The 20913-nt window shown below is 34.3% G+C and overlaps 1 protein-coding gene across 4 annotated transcripts in view; it reads right to left on the bottom strand.

Annotated features, from left to right (window-relative positions):
• The window catches only part of Cdh19 (cadherin 19), a 126963-nt gene that overhangs the window by 83576 nt on the left and 22474 nt on the right, over positions 1 to 20913 (bottom strand). For 2 of the 4 annotated variants that reach the window (XM_036202392.1, XM_036202394.1), the window contains 2 exons: positions 6662 to 6965; positions 4644 to 4935 (listed from right to left, as the gene is read on the bottom strand). In XM_036202392.1, the coding sequence (XP_036058285.1) occupies positions 4644 to 4935; positions 6662 to 6880 (511 nt within the window). In that variant the 5' untranslated portion in view covers positions 6881 to 6965. The remainder of the gene's footprint in view (positions 1 to 4643; positions 4936 to 6661; positions 6966 to 20913) is intronic. The other 2 variants (XM_036202395.1, XM_036202393.1) reach the window with 1 other exon arrangement.

The following is a 20913-nucleotide window of genomic DNA, read 5'->3' as shown; positions in this document are numbered from 1 at the left end:
TTGATAATAAAATCACCATGATGATATTGTAACTAACAACAGATGCTTGCTAGTTATGAAACTGATGTACTTGGATATTTTTTGCAATGAAAGATTTGATAGATTCTATTTATTTCATTAAGCACCATGGAATAGGGATAAAGAAAATTTCACTACTAGCCATCTCGCTTACTGTAAGGAAAAAGGATTTTGCTTTTCCAATTTTGTACACATATATAATGGTCATAGGGTTGCAACAAGAATTTTTATTCAGAGTAGGAAAACAATAAATGTTTATTCAATTATTTTTGTTGGTCATATAGTGTGACTAATTCATCAAAACAACATTTTAAAATAATTTATAGAAAATAAATTATATGAGTTTGTGTTGCCAACAAGGGCTGGCTTACAAGGGCTTTTCTCCAAAACTATGACTTAGATAAATAAAGAAAATTTCCTGACTGAATAACAGGTACAAAATCTATTTTAAATAATAATTTATTTTGTGTGAATGACATTTTAGCTTTTTGCTCCTACATATACTTAGGTAATAATTGAGTACCTGGTGCCTCTAGAGGCAAGCAGAGGCTATGAAAATATCTAGAGATAAGTTTACAGAGTTGTGTGATGTCATTTGTGGGTTTATGGCATGAAAATTGTTCCTCTGAAAGAGCAGCCACTTCTATTAATTGCTGAGCAATCCCTTTAGTCCCAAACAGTCTGTTTTCATTATCCTCTCTCTCTCTCTCTCTTTAACATAACATTTTGTATGAAAACTGACTGCCATCATTAAAAGGGAAGACAATTAACATAAGTTGTTATTCAGGTCAATAGCAAAGATATAAAACTGAATTTGAACATACAACTTCAGCAACAAAACCTTTCAAGATAATTGACTAATTACCTTCAATTTATAATCCCTTTGGTCACTGTGTATCTTCATGCGCTTTCATGGAGTCTCACTTATATATACATTGGCCACTTTTCAAATGGTTCTCATGTTTTGTGGAGCATTTTCATATATGCATACTTCTGTCTACTTATTAAATCATTTTCTCTGCAATAACTCTGTATCTTTTAGCCTCATACATCTTTTATTTTTGTGTAGAAGGAAGAAAAATCTTTGCAGTCCAGTTGAACAAGTGAAAACACACACACACACACACACACACACACACACACACACACACACCTCAATTGAACTTGTCCAAGCTCGAAAGAAACTATTTTAAATGTAGATGCACTCTAGAAAACCCAACATTGTGTAGAAAGAGTAAGTGTTTAATACACAAAATATACAAAAGAATAAAAACATCACATTGTGTCTTGGAAGTATATGTAATTTTGGATCAGTAAGGCATATATTATTAACTAAGTAGTCCTCTAGAAAGTGTATGTAATGTGAATTGGTTATAGCAATCTAAGTCAAATTTTAGTTAAAAGTGCAGATACAAATAAAATGTTGGCAACTGATTCTGATACAACAGATACATTTAAGAAAGACAAACTAAAACTCTGGCAGTGACTGATGTTTAAATTAAATTTAAAAAGTGAATTTTGAAGCACAGCTCTTGTAAAATGTCAACGTGCAGCCTGGGAACAATTGTCATCAACTGATAATGAATATAAAGATGAGTGTGAGGGAGAATTAACAATGTATTTGCAAAAAAGAATTCACAAAATGTGATAATGATTACTTAGGAAACAAAGTAAATCTCATATTATCTTACTAGTTGATTTCTTTACTACAGGTGAAATGTAACAGATATGCACTAATTCTTTAAAGGAAATCATTGATAAAAGAGCAAAACAATGAGAAAACTCCAATAGTAGCCAGCTTAATAAAAACCACTGTCCATTCCTTTTTTTTTATTTGTACTCCATTTAAGTCTGAACCCTGATTGATGCCCCCAAAGTATTTACTGTATCCCACAGATTAACAACATATTTTGCAAATTAACTTTAAAATGCAAATGAACAAAGAAATATGTAGTCACCAAATGTGTTGTTGGTTTTTTGTCAACCTTACATAAGTCCACACATATCTGAGAAGAGGGAATCTAAATTAACAAAACACCTCCATAAGAGTGCCCTGTAGGCAAGTAGTGCCTCCACTCAGAAGGCTGTCAACGGTATGTATAAAAGAATGTAGTAAGTCATGAGAACCAAACTAGAAGCAAACAAGTGCTGCTCCATGGCTTCTGTTTCAATTCACACTAAGTTCCTGCTCTAATTTGAGTTCCTGCTATGGCTTCCTTCAGTGATGAAATTATACAATTGAATAAACTTTTCCTACACATATTACTGTGACTTTTCCTCATGGCGTTTAATCACAGAAATAGAAACTTGATGACAGAATTCACTGCATAAATAAAACTGTGTTATTATTGACTGTGTGTTATTAGTTAATAGTGTTATTCTGTAATACTATTAACTGAACATATTGCCTATAGGCTCCCTAATTCTGTAAGCTGCTGTTCATTTTATTTCTCTTCTTCTCCATATAAAGTGTTAGACCATTTTCCAAGTTCTACTATTTATGTCAAATTTCACAGAAAAATCAAAAGGAACAACTACTCATTATCTGATTCCTTAGGAAGCCATCAGACTCCATGAATTTTCTGCATGTGAACAGCATCCAGGAAAACTCTTTATCCAAGAACAGTTTGACAACAGTTACATTAGTTTTCTGGTGCTCTCTAAATATGCCATTATACTATATTCTAATTAATTACACTCAAATCATTCATGTAGTTTGTTTGTGTATGTGCTTGTGTACATGTCTATGATGTGTGTGTTTTGCATGCCATGAATTCATTCACAAATGCAATTATGGTCAATCTCCTATGGAGATCTTCATCCAGAATACATGACTGATTTCTTTTTACCAATTTTCCTTCTCAAAAAATCTGACCCACATCTCTAGACAAATAATGACCCTCATACTTCACCCATATATAACATCCTTGATATAATAATTTTAAGAAAGCTTATTTAAAATTAGTTTTTTGAGGGGATTGTATGATTAAATAATTACTAAAAGTCCTTTGTGATTCTATTTTTACTTTTAAATAAAATATTCAAAGTACATGATAATACCATAAATTATATAAGTGAGAATTAAATAGCTTGAACTCTTTGGGACACACCCAGGCAGTGGGACCTGGACCTGTCCTTAGTGCATGAGTTGGCTGTTTGGAACCTGGGGCTTATGTGGGGACACTTTGCTCAGCCTCAAAGGAGGGGACTGGACCTGCCTGGACTGAATCTACCAGGTTGTGCTGAATCACTAGGGGAGTCTTTGCCCTGTAGGAGATGGGAATGGGGGGAGGGGCTGGGGGGGAGGTGGGGGCAGGGGTGGGAGGTGGGGGCAGGGGCGGGAGGGGGAGGACAGAGGAACCCATGGCTGATATGTAAAATTAAAATAAATTTTAAAAATTACATTAGGAGAAAAAGACCAAAGAAAAAAGACACAGGGAGAAGAAAAAAAAAAATTAAGGAAGACAAGGAATTTGTTTGCTTAGCTATCAAAACAACAAATTTAAAGGAGTTTAAAAAATATTTTAACAAAATTTGTTTTTGACACATTATGTCAAATATATATCATTTATGTTGTAATTATATTCTATCATAGAACAATATTATCTCATAATCAAATCAGAATGACACCAATAATTTATAACTGGTATGTTAAAAGTAAAAAATCAGGAAAAATTCAATGGGAGATATTTTACACTCAATGAAAAATGATTCCAAATTTCCATATATAAATTTCAAAATATGGTAGGTTAGCATGTTTTAAAATGATCGTGACTAAATAATCATTTTAAACAGATTTTTAAATTAAATTCTGCTGTAATTGTGCTATCCAAATTTTGTCAGAGTTAATAAAAGAATTTTTATATCTGTAAATTCCCTTTACTTCAAAGTAATTTTTTATTTCCAAAGTAGCTAACATTTTCCCATTGAAATCATCTCTTATTCATTCATTACATTCATGACTTAAGTGGCAACAATGTTGAAAAGGAACTTGAAATGAGCAAAGATGCATATAAATGTTTAAACACCTTTTAAAAAATATCCCTTGTTTTTAATGGCTGTAGCAGTTTTTATAATACAAATTATTTCCTTTAACTTGTTATGCATATCTTATAAAATTTATTAATCCACTGATTATCTAAACATTTTAAACATAATTTAAAGGCTTATAGGAAAATTGCTTTGCAGTACAAGGTGACAAATTATAAAAATATCAAATTTAGCTCAATTCTACTTGAATGTTTAAGTTTGAAATTAAATACATTTCAGATATAAATGAAACCAAGAAAAACCAGCATTATATATAAAGAAGTTTGTATTTCATAAACATAGTGTATGCAGCAATAAAACCATCAAATTATATGATAGAAGTACAAAAAATTTTTGTATCAGTAATTAAGTACTAATTAAATAGCGTTCACTAGAAAGAAATTTATAGTTTTTCTTCTATTTTTACTATATAAACTATTATTATATTACATAATTCTGCAAATATTTTACTTAAAAATTTTGTCACAGGGAAGGTTAATATGGAAATTAAACCAATGTTTTACCAAACATATACTCAAAAATTTTTATCTATTGTCATTGTTAATAAAGCTCTGACTTAAATGAATATGCAATACCTTCTGGCGACATCTCCGGTACAGTGGCTTCATAAGGTTCATATAGGAACTTGGGTTCATTATCATTGATATCCGAAACTCTGACGACAAACTGCGACTCAGGTTCCACAGCCTTTCCAGTGCTGGTGTCTATTACCTGGGCTCTCAGGATGTAGAGGGATCGCTCCTCTCTATCGAGCTTCCGGATGGCAAATAAGTCACCTGTTCGTTCATCAATGCTGAAGCTTCCATCTCCAGTCCCCAGTAAATTGTACTGGAAAGAGTTGTTTCCATTGTCTAATTCAGATCTTAGCTGCGAGTAAAGGTAGACAAGTGCATTTCCAGAAATATATGCAAATTCAACTTGGTATTCATAATTTTCATGTATTTTAATCAGGTTCAAGTGAATAATTCTACATAATTATTTTATTATTATTATCATTGGGTTTTTTGTTTGTTTGTTTGTTTGAGATAGTTTTTCTGTGTAGTTCTGCATGTATTGTAACTGACTCTGTAGTACAGGCTGGCTTTAGAGATCCACCTGCCTCTTTTTCCCTAGTGCTGGGATTAAATACATGAACTATCCCCACCCATTTTATAATTCTTCATCATGACAACTGAGGTAAAATATTATCATATGTATAAACAAGTCAGCAGTGGGGAGGTTCCTGATTTCCAATATAATGAAGTGGCAAGATTTTATTATTTAAAAAAAATCTAATTAGTTTAGACTTATTTATAATTAAACTAATTATAATTAGTCTACAGTTACATTATTCATATTTAATCTGATTATAATTTAATATTATTTATAATTAGAATAATTAGACTTATTTGACTTAAAAATAATTCTAATTAGTTTAGACTAATTTGTTTAGGATTTTCAGGTTGAAGAGATGGCTCAGTGGTTGAGAATCTTGGCTGCTCTTCCAGAAGACCAGGTTCAAATTCCTACACCAACATTGTGGCTCACAACTGTCTGCAACTCCAGTTCCAGGAGATTCAATGACTTCTGGTATCCATAGCCACCACACATGTATGTGTTGCAAATACATTCATGCAGGAAAATATTTATACATATCACTAAAAATAGACTAAGAATATAACATGTAGAACCAGTCATTTTTATGCCATAGCCATGTAGATGATTCGCCTGCAGCTATCTTAGAAAATAAAACAACCAGAAAAATTTAACTTGTGTATAGCACACACAGGCACATATTGGGAGGTTTATAATATTTGTGGTTGAATATATATATATATAACTTTGCAGCTAGGATAGATAGAGTGTTCATGGATTCTGAGAACCAGGCTAACATGTCACTCTCCTGAATAGCATAAAAACAGTAAGTGAATTCTGAGATATTCCCCCTTTGTACCCAATTAAATTTTACTGCCACCTAATTTCAGGTAACATTTTGGTATGTCTATTTAGAGCAAGAAAGTTACAGTGAAGGACATGCTATTGTAATTAATTTTGTTTAAATTAAATAAAATATTAATAAAAACAAATATACAGATTGGAGAGGTTCTGTCTCATTAAGGAAATTTTTTTAAAACTATTGTTCTCAAAGTGAAAACAATCATTTTTGTGCACTTGAACTATACTAATTAAATGATGTGTGTAGTCTCCTGAAATTCCTGAGCTGGTAAAATAGATGTAATTAATAGGCTTAATTAAAAATGAGTGAAGGTAAGTCAATAGTTACTTAGCATAGCAGTATATCAAGCTGAGTACTGCTTATAAATGACATTTGACTCTGTGCCTGCTTTGATCCATTTCCATAAATAACATAATTACATTTCTTAATGCTGATAAATGGATATAACACATTCATGAAAAAGCAGAAAGAGAAGTTTGAAAACTGGACTTCCTCTTCAAGGTTTGAGTTGTGTTTCAAATTCAAATTTATTATTGTGCCCGTGTTTGGTAATTTCTAATGGCTCCTTAAATATGTGTAAATCGTCAGACTTTCCTAACCCATTCACATCACATCTTTATATATCCATCTACTGCAATTATTTCAGAAAGTAAGCACCTGTCCAACATGTTGTCTAGTATCCATTTCCTCTGGTATAACAAATTGGTTCCACACCCAGCCACGCTTAGCTCTTCCAGGAAATGGGGTTTCTTTCTGAGCCCTCCCATCTGGCAAGTTCTCTGCAACTTTAAGGTAATGCCAAAGGAGAGGAATCACCAACATCCAATATTTCAGGAAACAGCAATTCATTGTGGTGTGTATTTGGATTCTAAGCATTATTCTGCAGAAAAAAAGGGATGATGCAAACAAAATGCACTTGATTCGCAATACTTCTTTATAGTCTTAAGTATCCTGTATATTCCTAAAACACAGAAAACAGACCAAAAATTGACATTAAAAATATATTTTCTCACATAATTACTATAGACAGGTTACAACATTTGCAGCTGAAAATATGGGAATTAAAAGACATTCAATTTATCTTCCAATTAAGCTATTTAATTGTATTTTGTAGCTCAGCAATGGTCTTATTTGTAATGCTCTCAATTTCAGTTCAAGAACAATTTGTTTTAAACTTCACTCATAAATCTACCTGAAAGTTGCAGTATTTCTTTAACAATCTCTTTGATCAACAGTTAATATTAAGATAGATCCAATTTTATTATAATTTAACTGGCTTACTTCCTTCTTTATTTCTATCTCAAGAAAACTCCAGCTAACTGATTAATACAACAATCAAGCTAGGAGATTTAAAAAATAAATCTCTTCCTTTCACATCCTAGAAATAAGATTTACCTTACAATTTGTCATTATGATATTACGATAAATAAATGTAATTCAAAATAAATTTCTAAGTAACAGCTGAAAGATTTAAAAATTAGTGAGATTGGTGTTACAAAGTACTTTGAGTAAAAAGTCAATGTAAAGTTATTTACTCTTTGAAAATTAAATAATTAGTGATTGTAAAGATGGCTCTGTGGTTGAAAATGGAATAAGGAGGGGGAAAACATTCTTATCACATCAAATAAATGACATTTATAGACAACAAATATAACCTGATGGATCAGAGGAAATATATAAATAGAAAATTGGATATGAATGATGTTGTCTATTAACTACTAAAACACTCCAGCCTATTTCCACTACTCAGAACCCCATAGGCCTGAACCTACTCTCTCCAGCTGTGACACGACAACCACTCTCACCTTCCCCACATCTGTACATCTGCACAGTACTTTCATGAGTCTAAATTGGATTTACTCATTATGCTTTCTTGAAGATAAATACTGCAGTGAATCCTTTTAAGAATTTAACAAGATAATGATTAGAAAAGTCACAGCATTCCAGGTTAGAAGCCTTCTGGCATGGTCTTGCTGTGAATACTCTAAATTTATTTTTGAACACTTTCAGAGAGGATATTTATATCTTTGGCTCTTGTTAAGAAGGGTTGTTACAAAAGACTTAATTAAGAAACAATATAGGGATTCTGTGTTTCGTCTGTAGTCCTTTCAAGAAGCTATATTATTGTTACACATTTACTTAATGAAGGTCAGAAAAAAAAATTTCAGCTTGGGGAAAAATAGGATGAATTTGTTTTATTTTATATTTGTGTTTTAATTTTACACATCAGCCATGGGTTCCCCTGTCCTGCCCCCTCCTGCCCCTACCCCCAACTTCCCCCCATTCCCTCCCCTCCATTCCCATGTCCTTCAGGGCCAAGACTCCCCTGGGGATTCATTTAAACCTGGTGGATTCAGTACAGGCAGGGCCAGTCCTCTCCTTCCAGGCTGAACAAAGTGTCTCTGTGTAAACCCAAGGTTCCAAACAGCCAGCTCATGCACTAAGGACAGGTCCTGGTCCTACAGCCTGGATGCCTCCTAAATAATTCAAGCTATTCAACTGTCTCACTTATCCAGAGGGCCTGATCCAGGTGGCAGCTCCACAGCCGTTGGTCCATAATGTGCTTCCATTCGTTTGGCTACTTGTCCCTGTGCTTTTTGCAGTCTTGGTCTCAACAATTCACGCTCTTACAGTTCTTCCTCTTTCTCAACAATTGGATACCTGGAGCTCCACCTTGGGCCTGGCTGAGGATCTCTGCATCCACTTCTATCAGTTATTGGATGAGAGTTCCAAGACAACTGTTAGAGTGTTTAGTCATCTGATCACCACACTAGGTCAGATAAGGCTTTCTCTCAACCATTGCCAGCAATCTACAGAGGATGTTTCATTGTTGATTTCTGGGGACCTCTTGAGCACTCTGCCTATTCCTGTTCTCATGTGGTCTTCATTTATCATGAATAATTATTCCTCATTCTCACTTTCTGTTCTTGATCCAGCTGGGATCTCCTGCTTCCCTAAGCTTTCTTTCCCTCAAATCTTGCCCTTCATTATTCCCACTGTCATCCAGGTTGTTCATGTAGAACTCATCCATTTCTCTGTCATTGGGTGCTCCCTGTGTCTTTCCTAGGGTCCAGTTTTCTAGGTAGCCTCCCTGGAGTTGTGTATCAGTCTAGTCATCTTTGTTGTACATCTAGTATCCTCCTATGAGTGAGTATATACCATGTTTTTCCTTCTGAGTCTGGGTTACCTCACTCAGGATGATTTTTTTTAGATCCATCCATTTGCCTGCAAACCACACAGATTTAAGTTTCAAAATTTGTGCTGCATTTTGTTGAAAGCTGTGTATGTGTGTGTGTGTGTGTGTGTGTGTGTGTGTGTGTGTGTTAGATATCCAAACAAGAAATCTTGTTCTTCATAAATAATTGAATTGCTACTACTGAGCTTCAATCTGGTTTTTTGCTTAATGGTTAATACATAGACAGACAGACAGACAGACCAACAGACAGATGATGCATAGATACAATAGCTCTAATAGAAAGATTAAATATAAGTAAGTGATGAATATAATTTCAACAAAAGAATTACATTTTATGTAACTCGGAAAATTATCACCTCAGTTAATATGAAAGTACAAGTGTCATATTTAAGTAAAACTTTTTCTGTTAAGTCTATATTTTGATAACTTTCTATGAATTTAATTTTTTATCTTATTATTTATAGCATTCAATGTGGTGAGTGTGTGTGTGTGTGTGTGTGTGTGTGTGTGTGTGCGTGTGTGTGTGTGTGTGTGTGTGCACATACCACAGCATACATGGGAAGTCATTGGTTGAGCTGCACAGGGATGGAGTGGGAGAGCAGTAAAAGAGATGCCATGATAGAGGGAGACATCATGGGATGGGGGAAACTGGATGCTAGGGAAGTTCCCAGGCAAGAATAACCTCAGCTTAGATTACTAGCAATAGTGGAGACAGAGCCTGAACTAGTTTACACAGTAATCAGATTGGTGAATACCCTAACTGTTATCATAGAGCCTTTCTCCAGTAACTGATAGAAGCACATGCAGAGATCCATAGCCAAACACCAGGCAGAGTTCTAGGAGTCCAGTTGAAGAGAGAGAAAAGGGAATATATGAGCAAGGGGCATCAAGATCATGATGGGGAAACCTACAGAGACTACCAAACCAAACTAGTGGGAACTCATGACATTTAGACCAACAGCTGTGGAATCTCCATGGGACTGGACTATGTTCTCTGCATAATCAAGACAATTGTGCAGCTTGATCTGCTTAAAGGCCTCCCTGGCAGTAGGATCAGGATCCATCCCTGGTGCATGCACTGATTTTTTGGAGCCCACTGCCTATGGTGGGACACTTCACACAGTCTTGAGGCAGGGGGAGGGGCTTTGCACTACTTCTACTGAATGTACCTCCCCATGGGAGGCCTTACCTTCTTCTAGAAGGGAATGGGGGTGGTGTGGGGAGAAAGGCTGGAGGGATGGGAGGAGGGAAGAGGGAGATCTGTGATTGGTATGCAAAATTAATAAAAAAAAATCTTAATTGAAAAAAAGAAATAATTCAAGCAGTGTTAGATGCCTAAGAATGGGTAAATCACTAGTTCAGCCAAAGAACAATTCATGTAAGGCAAATGGTAAAACAGATAAAAGTTGTTTACAGGGAAATATTGATTTTACACATCCTAATGAAATTCCAATTAGATATTGGTATAAAACTAACTCTAATGTAAATTTATTTTACCTAGGATAGCACAGATAATACTATAAAAGCAAAGGAAATGTACTAAAATTATCATTTTATTTACAGACTTCTAACACTGCCATTACCTTCACAGTATCCTAGTTGTATCATAACTAGAAATGAACTTAATGGGAAAAAATAGAAAAACAAATGAAGCAACATATAGTTCAATATATATCTAAATGAGCAACTAAGTGTTTCTGGTTTTATTTGCTTTTGCTTTTGCCTTTTCTCTCTTTTTATTCATTTTTATCTAACAGAGCTTAAATATATAAACCAGGTTCACCCTGAACTTGACTTCATACTGTCTCAGTCTATAGCATGGTAGAGTTATAAGGAAAATGTAACTACCAACTGACTTAAAATAGACAACCAAAGGGGAACTGATTAATAACAGATATTCAAACAAAAAGTTTATAACAGGGATGCAAAAATAGCAACTGATTTATTACAGGGATTCAAGAGGTAACAGGTTAGCAGAGGAAAAGTGAAGTTGGAGGCAAAAGCCTTTAGTTAACTTGAGACCAAACCAAAACTAAACAAAATAACACTAGTGTAGTCAGCTTTTTATTAACCAAAGGGAATAATATATATTCAGTGTACAAAATGATTATTCCACAACACCATGGTGCATATTGTGTCACATAAAATGACCAGTAATGAAAAATTTAAAAAATCATTATTTGATTAAATGATGATCCCCCCATATGGTTTCTCTCTCTGTCTTAGACCTCACTCTGTAGACCAAGTTGTCCTCAAACTCATATATCTGCCTGCCTCCTCCATCACCCTGCTGCATGATTTTTGGAAACATGAAAAGCACATCTGTTAAAACTGATAGATTAAAATTTGTCCAAATTGAAATTTTTATTTTCCAATGATACGGTTATTCAGAATGGGAGTCCAACAATCTGTTTCAAACTTAATAGATTAAAGTGACACATTTTATTACCTGTCACTACTTTGGGTCAGAATTTCAAAATGGACTTCACTGGACCAAAACTGAAGACTTGACACAATTTCACCAACCATCAAGGTTCTGGAAAGTAACCCCTTCCTTAAATCTTCCAATTATGAAGCTATTTTCAGCTGATTGATTTCTGACTCTCTTGAGCATCTTCAGGGCCCCAGCACAGCATCATCAGATCTCTCTTTGATCTATCTACATTCACGTTGCCTTCTCACATTATGTGAAATTTCCCTCTGCCTTCTTCTTTCAGTGAAATACCTTATTGCATTTCATTTTCCTATTTCAGCATTCTTAACAAAATCTTCCCTTGTACCACAATGGTAATATTCGTGGAATGGAGGAATTATGACCTCAATAATTTTGGCTACCATTATAGAGCCTATTAGAAATACCAAAAAGAAAACAGAAAGACAAGCCACAGACTGAGAACAAATGATTGTGGAGTAGGTCTATGAAAAAGGACTGTTTGCAGAATATTCCAGAATGTTGAAAATTCAATAGTAAGTGTCATTGCAAAATGCAGTATGGAGAAGCATTGGAACAAATTTTCATGAAAGTACCTATGGCTGATATGTTATAAAATAGCATCTTGTCTTTCAGTAGCATTGCAAATTAAAGTAGCATAAGGTACTACTGCAATTAGAATGGTAATAATTAAAAGAGTAAGTCTTCTGAGTCTAAATCAGGTAATGAGTATGCATACATTTCCTACCCTGGTGCTGGTGATGAGAATGTCTTGACTATTTATGAAAATAGTTTTTCAATTTGATAAAGTTTGAAATATCTATTCTTTAATTTTATTCATTTGTGTATATGTTTGTTTTTGAGATAGGGTCACTCTACATAGTCTTGACTGTCTTGGAACTCAATATGTAATCCAGGATGGCTTTAAATTAACAATAATCTACCAGCCTCTGACTCCCACATGCTGGGAAGAAAGGCATGTGCAAAACTCTATCTAAATATATTCCAAAATAAATTTAAGTGCATATATATATATATATATATATATATATATATATATAGTGTGTGTGTATATGCATATTTATATATAGTGTATATGCATATGTATTCATCATCTAATTATATGCAAAATTGTTTTAAAGAATTCAATTTGTCAAATCTAGAAAAGTAACCAACTTTTTTTAAACAAAAAACAATTAAGTGCATTTGATTTGTTTTACTGGGATATAAAAAACATTTTAAAATATTTTTACAAAAAAATTTGAAAGTTATAGGAAAATATTCAAAGATGTTATAGCCAATAAACAGAAACAATAATAAATGTTCTAATAACTCCAAATATTATATCTTTCTAGAGACTATTACCCCCAATCTGTGAATAATTTCTCATTAAGAACAAAGAGCTACATCTTTTCTGAATGCACTTTCACTGAGTATGCAGTTCTTTACTATACACCAGCTATAGACGCATCCAGAATTCTGAATGCTTCTGATCTCTCAGAAATATTCCCATAGTTTGTTATACATTTGAAAAGCATCTAGAACAGACAGAAATTAAATTTTTCAGGTTTGAAGTCATTCTAAAGATGCAAAGTTAATGGAAAATAAGACAAAACTAGTTTAATGGGGGTCTGCAAATGATATGTGCATGGCATGTTTTAAAAGATAAATCAAAGACATTACTGTTTTTTTTCATGTATTTGAAATACTTGTCTGATTATATAGAATTATACAGCCTATTATTGTCATGCATACTGAAGTATGTTGGTGTTGGCCAAAAGAAATATGAACTTCTAAAAATATCTGATGCTAGAATAACAGAAGAGACAAAATAGTGGCAAAAGTTGATTATTGGAATAGTTTCCAAAATAGTAATATTTAATTATTTTATCTTTCATTTGTATTTAAAATATAATTTTAAAAAGTAAAATAATTATAGTTATATTACATCAATACAATCTGACATGAGTAAAAAAAATTAATACCATTTAGGAGATAAAAAAAACATGAAATAACTGCTTTCCAATGATTATGAAATTCAAAATTTGGATGAACATGTTTGTGAATAATTTTACCATACAGCATATTTTAATTTTTTTGCATAAACTAAATTATAGTTTGCTAAGTTTTCCAGAAGAAACCACTCAAATGTGCCCACTAATATTCATATACAAATTGGATCAAAAGTATGAAGTATGAAAAGGAAAATTCAAAGTTAAAAGCCAGTACACTATGGCTTCTTTATATGAGGAATTTCAGTAAAATCACTACTATAGAAGAAGAAAGTTGATCCACACAGTTTATCACAGTAAATAATGACAAAGAAGTAGCACTGCCTTAAAGAGGGATGTTTAAAAGATTGTATCTTCCTTTCTCTAATACAGTCTAACACAAGGATGGCTAGCCTTTGTGATTCATGTCTGTAATCCCAGAACTCATGAAGCAGAGGAACAAGAATCAGGAGGGACTTTAGGGCTGCTTGAGTCATATAGCAAAACTATATATGGAATAGACAAAAAAAAAGCCCCTCAAAAGATAAAATAAACCAGAGAGGCAGCTCAGCAGATTTTGTAAGTGCTCCCAAGCCCGAACACCAGAGTTGTATCCCCAGAAACCAAGTAGTGAACAGAGACAACCTACTCATCCAAGTTGTCCTCTAGCATCAATATGTCTGCTTTGGCATATTATATAGACACACATATAAAGTATATTAAAAATGTGAAACAATTTTTTAATGAAAATAAATAAATAACAGAGCAATATTCATGTTGTGGATATCAAATGCTCCTTATGCTGTGAATGTGTTGCTCTAATTTGGTTGATAAGTAAAATGCTGATTGTCCAGTAACCATGCAGGAAGTATATTATAGGCTGGATAAGCATACAGGAGAATTCTTGAAACAGGAAGGCTGGCTCAGGAGATACTGCCAGCCACCACCATGGGAAACAAGAGCAATGTACTGGTAAGCCACAAGACACATGACAATGTATAGATTAATAGAAATGGGTTAATTTAAGATATAAAAAACTAGATAGCAAGAAGCCTGCCACATCCGTACAGTTTATAAGTAATATAAGTCTCTGTGTGTTTGCTTGGGTCTAAGCAGCTGCAGGAGCCAGGTGGACATGGAAAAACTTCAGCTACATACTCATTAAACACTGAGTGATTTTATGTTACATTATATAATATCAGATATTGTCAATTGTTTAGTATCAGATAGTTAAATAGTATCTATTCAGAATTCCAAATATAGAAATGCAGACCTGAATATCTTTCTGTTTATCGTGTGTGTGTGTGTGTGTGTGTGTGTGTGTGTGTGTGTGTGTGTGTGTGTAAGGAATGCAATAGTTGTACCTGAATTATGAAATGTTTAGTTGTTCATTCTCTACTATATTTAAAGTTTTCTGCAGTCTCCATGCATTTCAGAAGTGTAAAAACTTCTCAAATAATGGCCCACTTTTGATTAAATGTGATGGCATCTGTCACCAGTGCCAGACTGAGAAGCACTCCAGGCAGAATCCAGGCAAAAAACAAAAACTGATAACAATTAGTTACATCAGTAATGCACCAGGTAAGAGGAGAATCTCAGCTCTGCATTAGCAATCTCCTAATATTTTATATATAGGTATATTTGTATTTATTAAGTTCCAGAACATAGTATATTTTTCCTAATAGATACTATTGAAAATAAGAGGGAACGTTAATTTATGTGATATTATACAGAACCATAATTACAATAATATTAAGAAACTATGAACATCATTAAAACATTGTATAAAAACCATATTTTATCCAATATTATATTATGCAGAAAGAAATTATGTTCAGAAAACTTGAGTATCTGGTCCACCATTAAATATATATTTGCAATCACATTATGACTAAAAGCCATTCTGTATTTTACTGGATGGAATGATGAAAACCAGTATTTAATAATGTAACAAATACAGCTGACATTTTTTTGTTTACACTGAATGAAGATCTATATGTTTTATCTTTTTAACCTCTAGACCATTCTTAAAGGAGACCTGCTAAAATGTTTTCTGTTATCTTGATTTAGGATATTTTTCCACCACTGAGAATGAAGTCTGGAGGAAGTAAAAGAACTCAGAATGATGGATGTGGATTTTAGCAAAGATAAAAGTGGAATCTGGGGAAAGTAGGAGGAATAAATATAGAAACTCAATCCTTCTTCTGATCTCTTAAAAATTAAGAGAAACTTGTCAGTATCACAGAATAATACTTCACAAACAGCCTTTAAAGTGGAATTCTTAAGCCCATAGAAGGAAAATGGGAAAAAAAAATGTGTTGGAATGAGTTCTCACACATATGTGAGAGGAAAATATCATCTTTAGACTCTGGGTTGTCATTGATCACACATCAACTCCAGCTCCAAAAACATCCATTAAACATAACAAGAGGATGAATGAACTGTCTATTTTCTATTTTTAATCTAGTCATGTGTATAATAAATCAGGCAAGGTCATAATAGCTTCATTGTAGTTCTGATGCCCTTTTTGACATTTCAGCCCAACCATCAACTGTTTGTGTGATGTCATAGCATATAAAGGGACTGGTAATGCCATTCTATTGTTAGTGTGGAAATCATAACCTGTATTCTTGATCCATTAGGATGGACTCTGGATGAATGAGCAGTGCATTTGAGGCACTAGTCATGGTAGATATTGATGGTGAGAAATGACTAAAATTACAACACAGTGGATGTAATGTAAGCTGTAAGGTGCAATTTTCTTTAATGTATCTCTCATTTTTTTCTCCCATCTACAACTTTCAAAACATACATTATTCCCTCAATTAATACATTTACCCATTTGTAACGATAAAGGAAATTGGTAGGACAGTTGAAAAGGAAACAAGTATATAAAACATTTAAACTTAAAATTAATATATCATTCATCCAATAAACCTGTTCCCTGGGAATACTTTGTAGGATGAACAAAAAAACAAAGTGATGTTATTTTAAGGTAAGAAAAGAGTTTTATTTACATTCTGAAAAGAGTCAATGATAGACTGTCTCCTGTTGTATAGAAAAGAATCTTGTCTGAATTATGGAAAAGATTTTCAGGGACACATAGCATTTATGGCTGCATGAATGAGGCATGAACATACAAACTGCCCCCCATACACACACACATACACTAATGAGGGGAACACTAGATTGCTAGTTTTGAAGCAGATAAGACAGGGTAATTGAGGGTGAATACAATCAGAACACATTATACACATGTAAGAAATCATTAGAAAATTTGTGCACTTAACCAACTACCTAAGCATATTTATTTACAAGTTAATAATAAATTCCAGGAAATTTCTATTTTCTCAATTTTGAATTATCAGCCATTGTTTTCTGCAACACATCTTTATAATTGAATATTGTAACTATAGTTTATGATAAGTGAATGTCATTCCGTTGTGCTAAGTATGCTTAAAAGGCTATGATAAATAAACACAATCATGCTTGAAGAAATGCACAATATGGCATGGAAATACATAAGCAGAAAATTGTAGTGATAGTTTGTGCATGCTCTAAAAATAAAGCTTGACTGAAGAACAGAGGGCAAAGCCAGGCACTAACTAGTCATAGAGCACCCACCTTTCATTCGAGCACTGTGGATTTCATACCTTTGCTCCTAGTAATTGGGAGGCACACATACCTTTAATCCGAGCACTAGGGAGGCTGAGACAGGAAGTGATGTGGCTGAGCAGAGAAAATAAATATAAGGCAGGAGAAGATAGGAGTCAGTCCCTTTTGACTGAGGAGTCAATCAGTGAGGTGAGAAGTGGCTGTGGTTTGTTCCTTTGTCTCCCTGATCTTTCAGCATATTCTTAAAATGTTACTAAAATAAGATGGAAAGTTTCTCCAAAGTTTAAAGATATTTTATTAAAATCTAAGGTGTGGAGTGAAAAATACTTCAAGGCTTTGAGTGAAACAAAGTGTGAAGTGTCTGTGGACCCAATAATTGCATGGATATAGAATAGAAAGTAAACATGATTCACCTGTCTTTTAATCTGAGGAGTTCTGAGGTGATATTTTGTTTGTGTTCCCACAGGTAAAGCTTGACTGGAAATCAGAGAGTGGAGCTAGCCAGCACTTGGGAGGGAGAAACAGTAAATGATATGGCTGGGTAGAGAAGGGAAGTTGTAGTTAGAAATTTTCATGTGTCCTCCATAGCCCATAGTCAGGACAAATTTCTCTCACCTGCAGGTCCCACAGCCACTTGGAACCAAATAAACATATACAGGATTATATTATGTTTAAACTATGACCAAGGCGGCCTTCTTGCTAGCTAGCTCTTGTATCTTAAGTTAACCCATTATTATTATAAATCTATACTTTGCCTCATGGTTTGTGACTTACTGGTACTTTTACATCTTGCTTCTTATGGGGGCAGCTAGCAGTGTCTCTTCTGCTCTCTTTCTCCTTCCTCTCTATCTGGATTTTATGCCTGCCTCTAAGCTGCCTTGCCATAGGCCAAACAGCTTTATTTATCAACCAATAAGAGCAACATATTTTCACAGCATACAGAAAAACATTCCCCCATCAGGAAGGATAGGTGGAGACAGGAGCTGGCCCTTTCATTCTCAGGATTCCTAGAGGTAAGATGTGTTTCTACTATCTGGCTGTTTTGATTCTCTGATCTTTCAGCTTTCATCCTAATATGTTACTTCAGATTTTTATTATTAATATCAATTAGAATCCACACTATAGCATTCTATTTATTTGTTTGTTTGTTTGTTTATTCATTCATTTACTTATTTATTATACAGTGTTCTCCCTATAGATATGCTTACAGGCCAGAAGAGGACACCAAATCTCATCAGAAAAGGTTTGAGCCACCATGTGGTTAATGGGAATTGAATTCAGACCTCTGGAAGAGCAGCCAGTGATCTTAACCACTGAGCAATCTCTCTATCCTCCCAGAGTCTTTTATTAAGTCTTTTTTTCTTACTGAAGGGTCAAAGGCTTCAGAGAAAGTTCAATGGCAAATGTGCTGATAGTAAAATAATGAGGATATGAATTCAAATTCTAAGAAACAACACAAAATGTTCAGCCTGAGTCCAACACCTCCTATGATGCTATCACAGTAGGTCCACTAGACTTTGTAGATGCCAGGTTATCTCTAGGTGAAGTAAGGGATCTTATACTGAAGTATATAAGGTAGACACTTTTGGAACCAGATACCAAACATTCTATTGTGGATTCTGCAGATTCACTTACACACATGTATATGCATACATACATACATACATACACACACACACAAAAAAAAAACCCACATACATACATACACACACAAATAAGAACATAAAATAAAATATTTTAAAATGAAATCTGTGCTTGGACAAAATTATGGTGGTGACTAGGCAGGTTATACTATCCAAAGTAGAACCTACTTTTTTGTTGTTTATTTTTTTTGGTTTTTGCTTTTTCAAGACAGGGTTTCTCTGTAGCTTTGGAGCCTGTCCTGGACTAACTCTGTAGACAATACTGAACTCAAACTCACAGGGATCCACCTGCCTCTGTCTCCTGAGTGCTGGGATTACAGGCATGTGCCACCACTGCCCAGGAGAACCTATTTTTCACTAAATTAATAAAATATTAAAATTACATCTCATCTATTGAGCTATTGCTATACTTATAATTTGTAAATCTCTTAGATCTCATCTGAGAAAGAAGGATTTTGTTTTTGTTTGTTTGTTTGTTTTAATTGCAGTGAAGGAAATCACCATGGAGACATAGTTGGACAATGTGAAGTAGAAAAAAGTCTTTGGAAAACTAAGCCTTAACTGTAAATTCTGTATCATAGTTTTTCCCTTCAAAACATAGGGTTTGCATTTATATAAAAACCAGAAACTGAGCTACCACTCACTGAGGAGTTAATGAAAACAAGCTACTAATCAAGAGCTCAGAACAGGGACACCATTAATCCCAGAACCCTGGGAAGGGGCCATCTCCGAGGGACAAGACAAGAATGGATCTGCACACTGTCTGAGGCCACCCAGGGTCCAGCTGCCGATCCTGCAAAACCTAACAACTTGGAGGTGTTTCTGAGACAACCCTACTCAGCTGAAATCCATCTGGGAGAGGCATCAGAAACCTACTGTTTGCAGCCTGAGGGAAACAAGAACATCTGAGAAGTTGACAAATGAGCAAAACATGACCTGAGCACACAAAAGAAGACAACACCTAGCCACTGAACCAGATCACCAGAATTGTAAGTATACACTCTGAGAACAGGTAAGCTCCAATCTCCAGACCAGCAGAGCAGGTCTGTAACTCCTAGGCCCTACACATTGGAGTCCTAGCAACCAGACAGCTAACTTTCCCTACTTCCCCTCCCCCCAAAAAACTAAAACAAAAAACAAACAAACAAACAAACAAAACCTAACCCCTATGAAACTAACAACCACTGAAACCATAAGCACACCCTACACCAACTAGGAATAACTGCTCTTAGAGACAGAACCCACTAACACTGATTTGACTAAGCTGATCCCGTGGAAACAGAGCCCAACAGCACCAATTTAACAAAGAAATCCTAATGAAGCAAGACTGACACTTAGAACAAGAGAGGCACCTTCAGACACAGACATTGCCTGCACCAAGCATAGAAAGAGATGAGTAGACGCCAGTGCAAAAACACAGGCAACAACATGAAGACCTATATGACAACATCACAACCTAGTGACTCTACACCTACAAGAACTAAACATACCAAGGCAAAAGAATCAAAAGAAAACAACCCTAAAAATGACTTAAGAAGATGATAGAGGCCCTTAAGGAGGAAATGAAAAACTCCATTAAAGAGGAAGTGAAAAACTCCCTTAGAGAGGAAATAACAAAATTGCCTTAAAGAAATGGAAGAAAAAAAAATAACAAACAAACAAAAAATTGGAAGAAATCAAAGAAAGCCAAGAAAAAGTAATTAAACACAGGAAGGAAACAATCTAAGATCTGAAAAATGAAATTGAGACAATAAAGAAAACACAATCTGAGGAAATGCTGGAAATAGAAATCTTGACTAAATGAACAGGAACTACAGAAACAAGCATAACCAACCAAATGCAAGAGATGGAACAGAGAATCTCGGACAATGAAGACACAATAGAGAAAATGGATGTATCAGTCAAATAAAACACTAAAGACAAAAATGTCATAACACAAAACATCCAAGAAATATCGGACACCATGAAAAGACCAAACCTAAAAATGATAGGGATAGAAGAAGGAGAAAAATATCAACTCAAAGGGACAGACA

Source organism: Onychomys torridus, chromosome 11 (genome assembly GCF_903995425.1).
Source record: "Onychomys torridus chromosome 11, mOncTor1.1, whole genome shotgun sequence".
Taxonomy (NCBI): domain Eukaryota; kingdom Metazoa; phylum Chordata; class Mammalia; order Rodentia; family Cricetidae; genus Onychomys; species Onychomys torridus.
The sequence above is the reverse complement of the archived record's forward strand: the minus strand, read 5'-3'. Positions and strand labels throughout refer to the sequence as shown.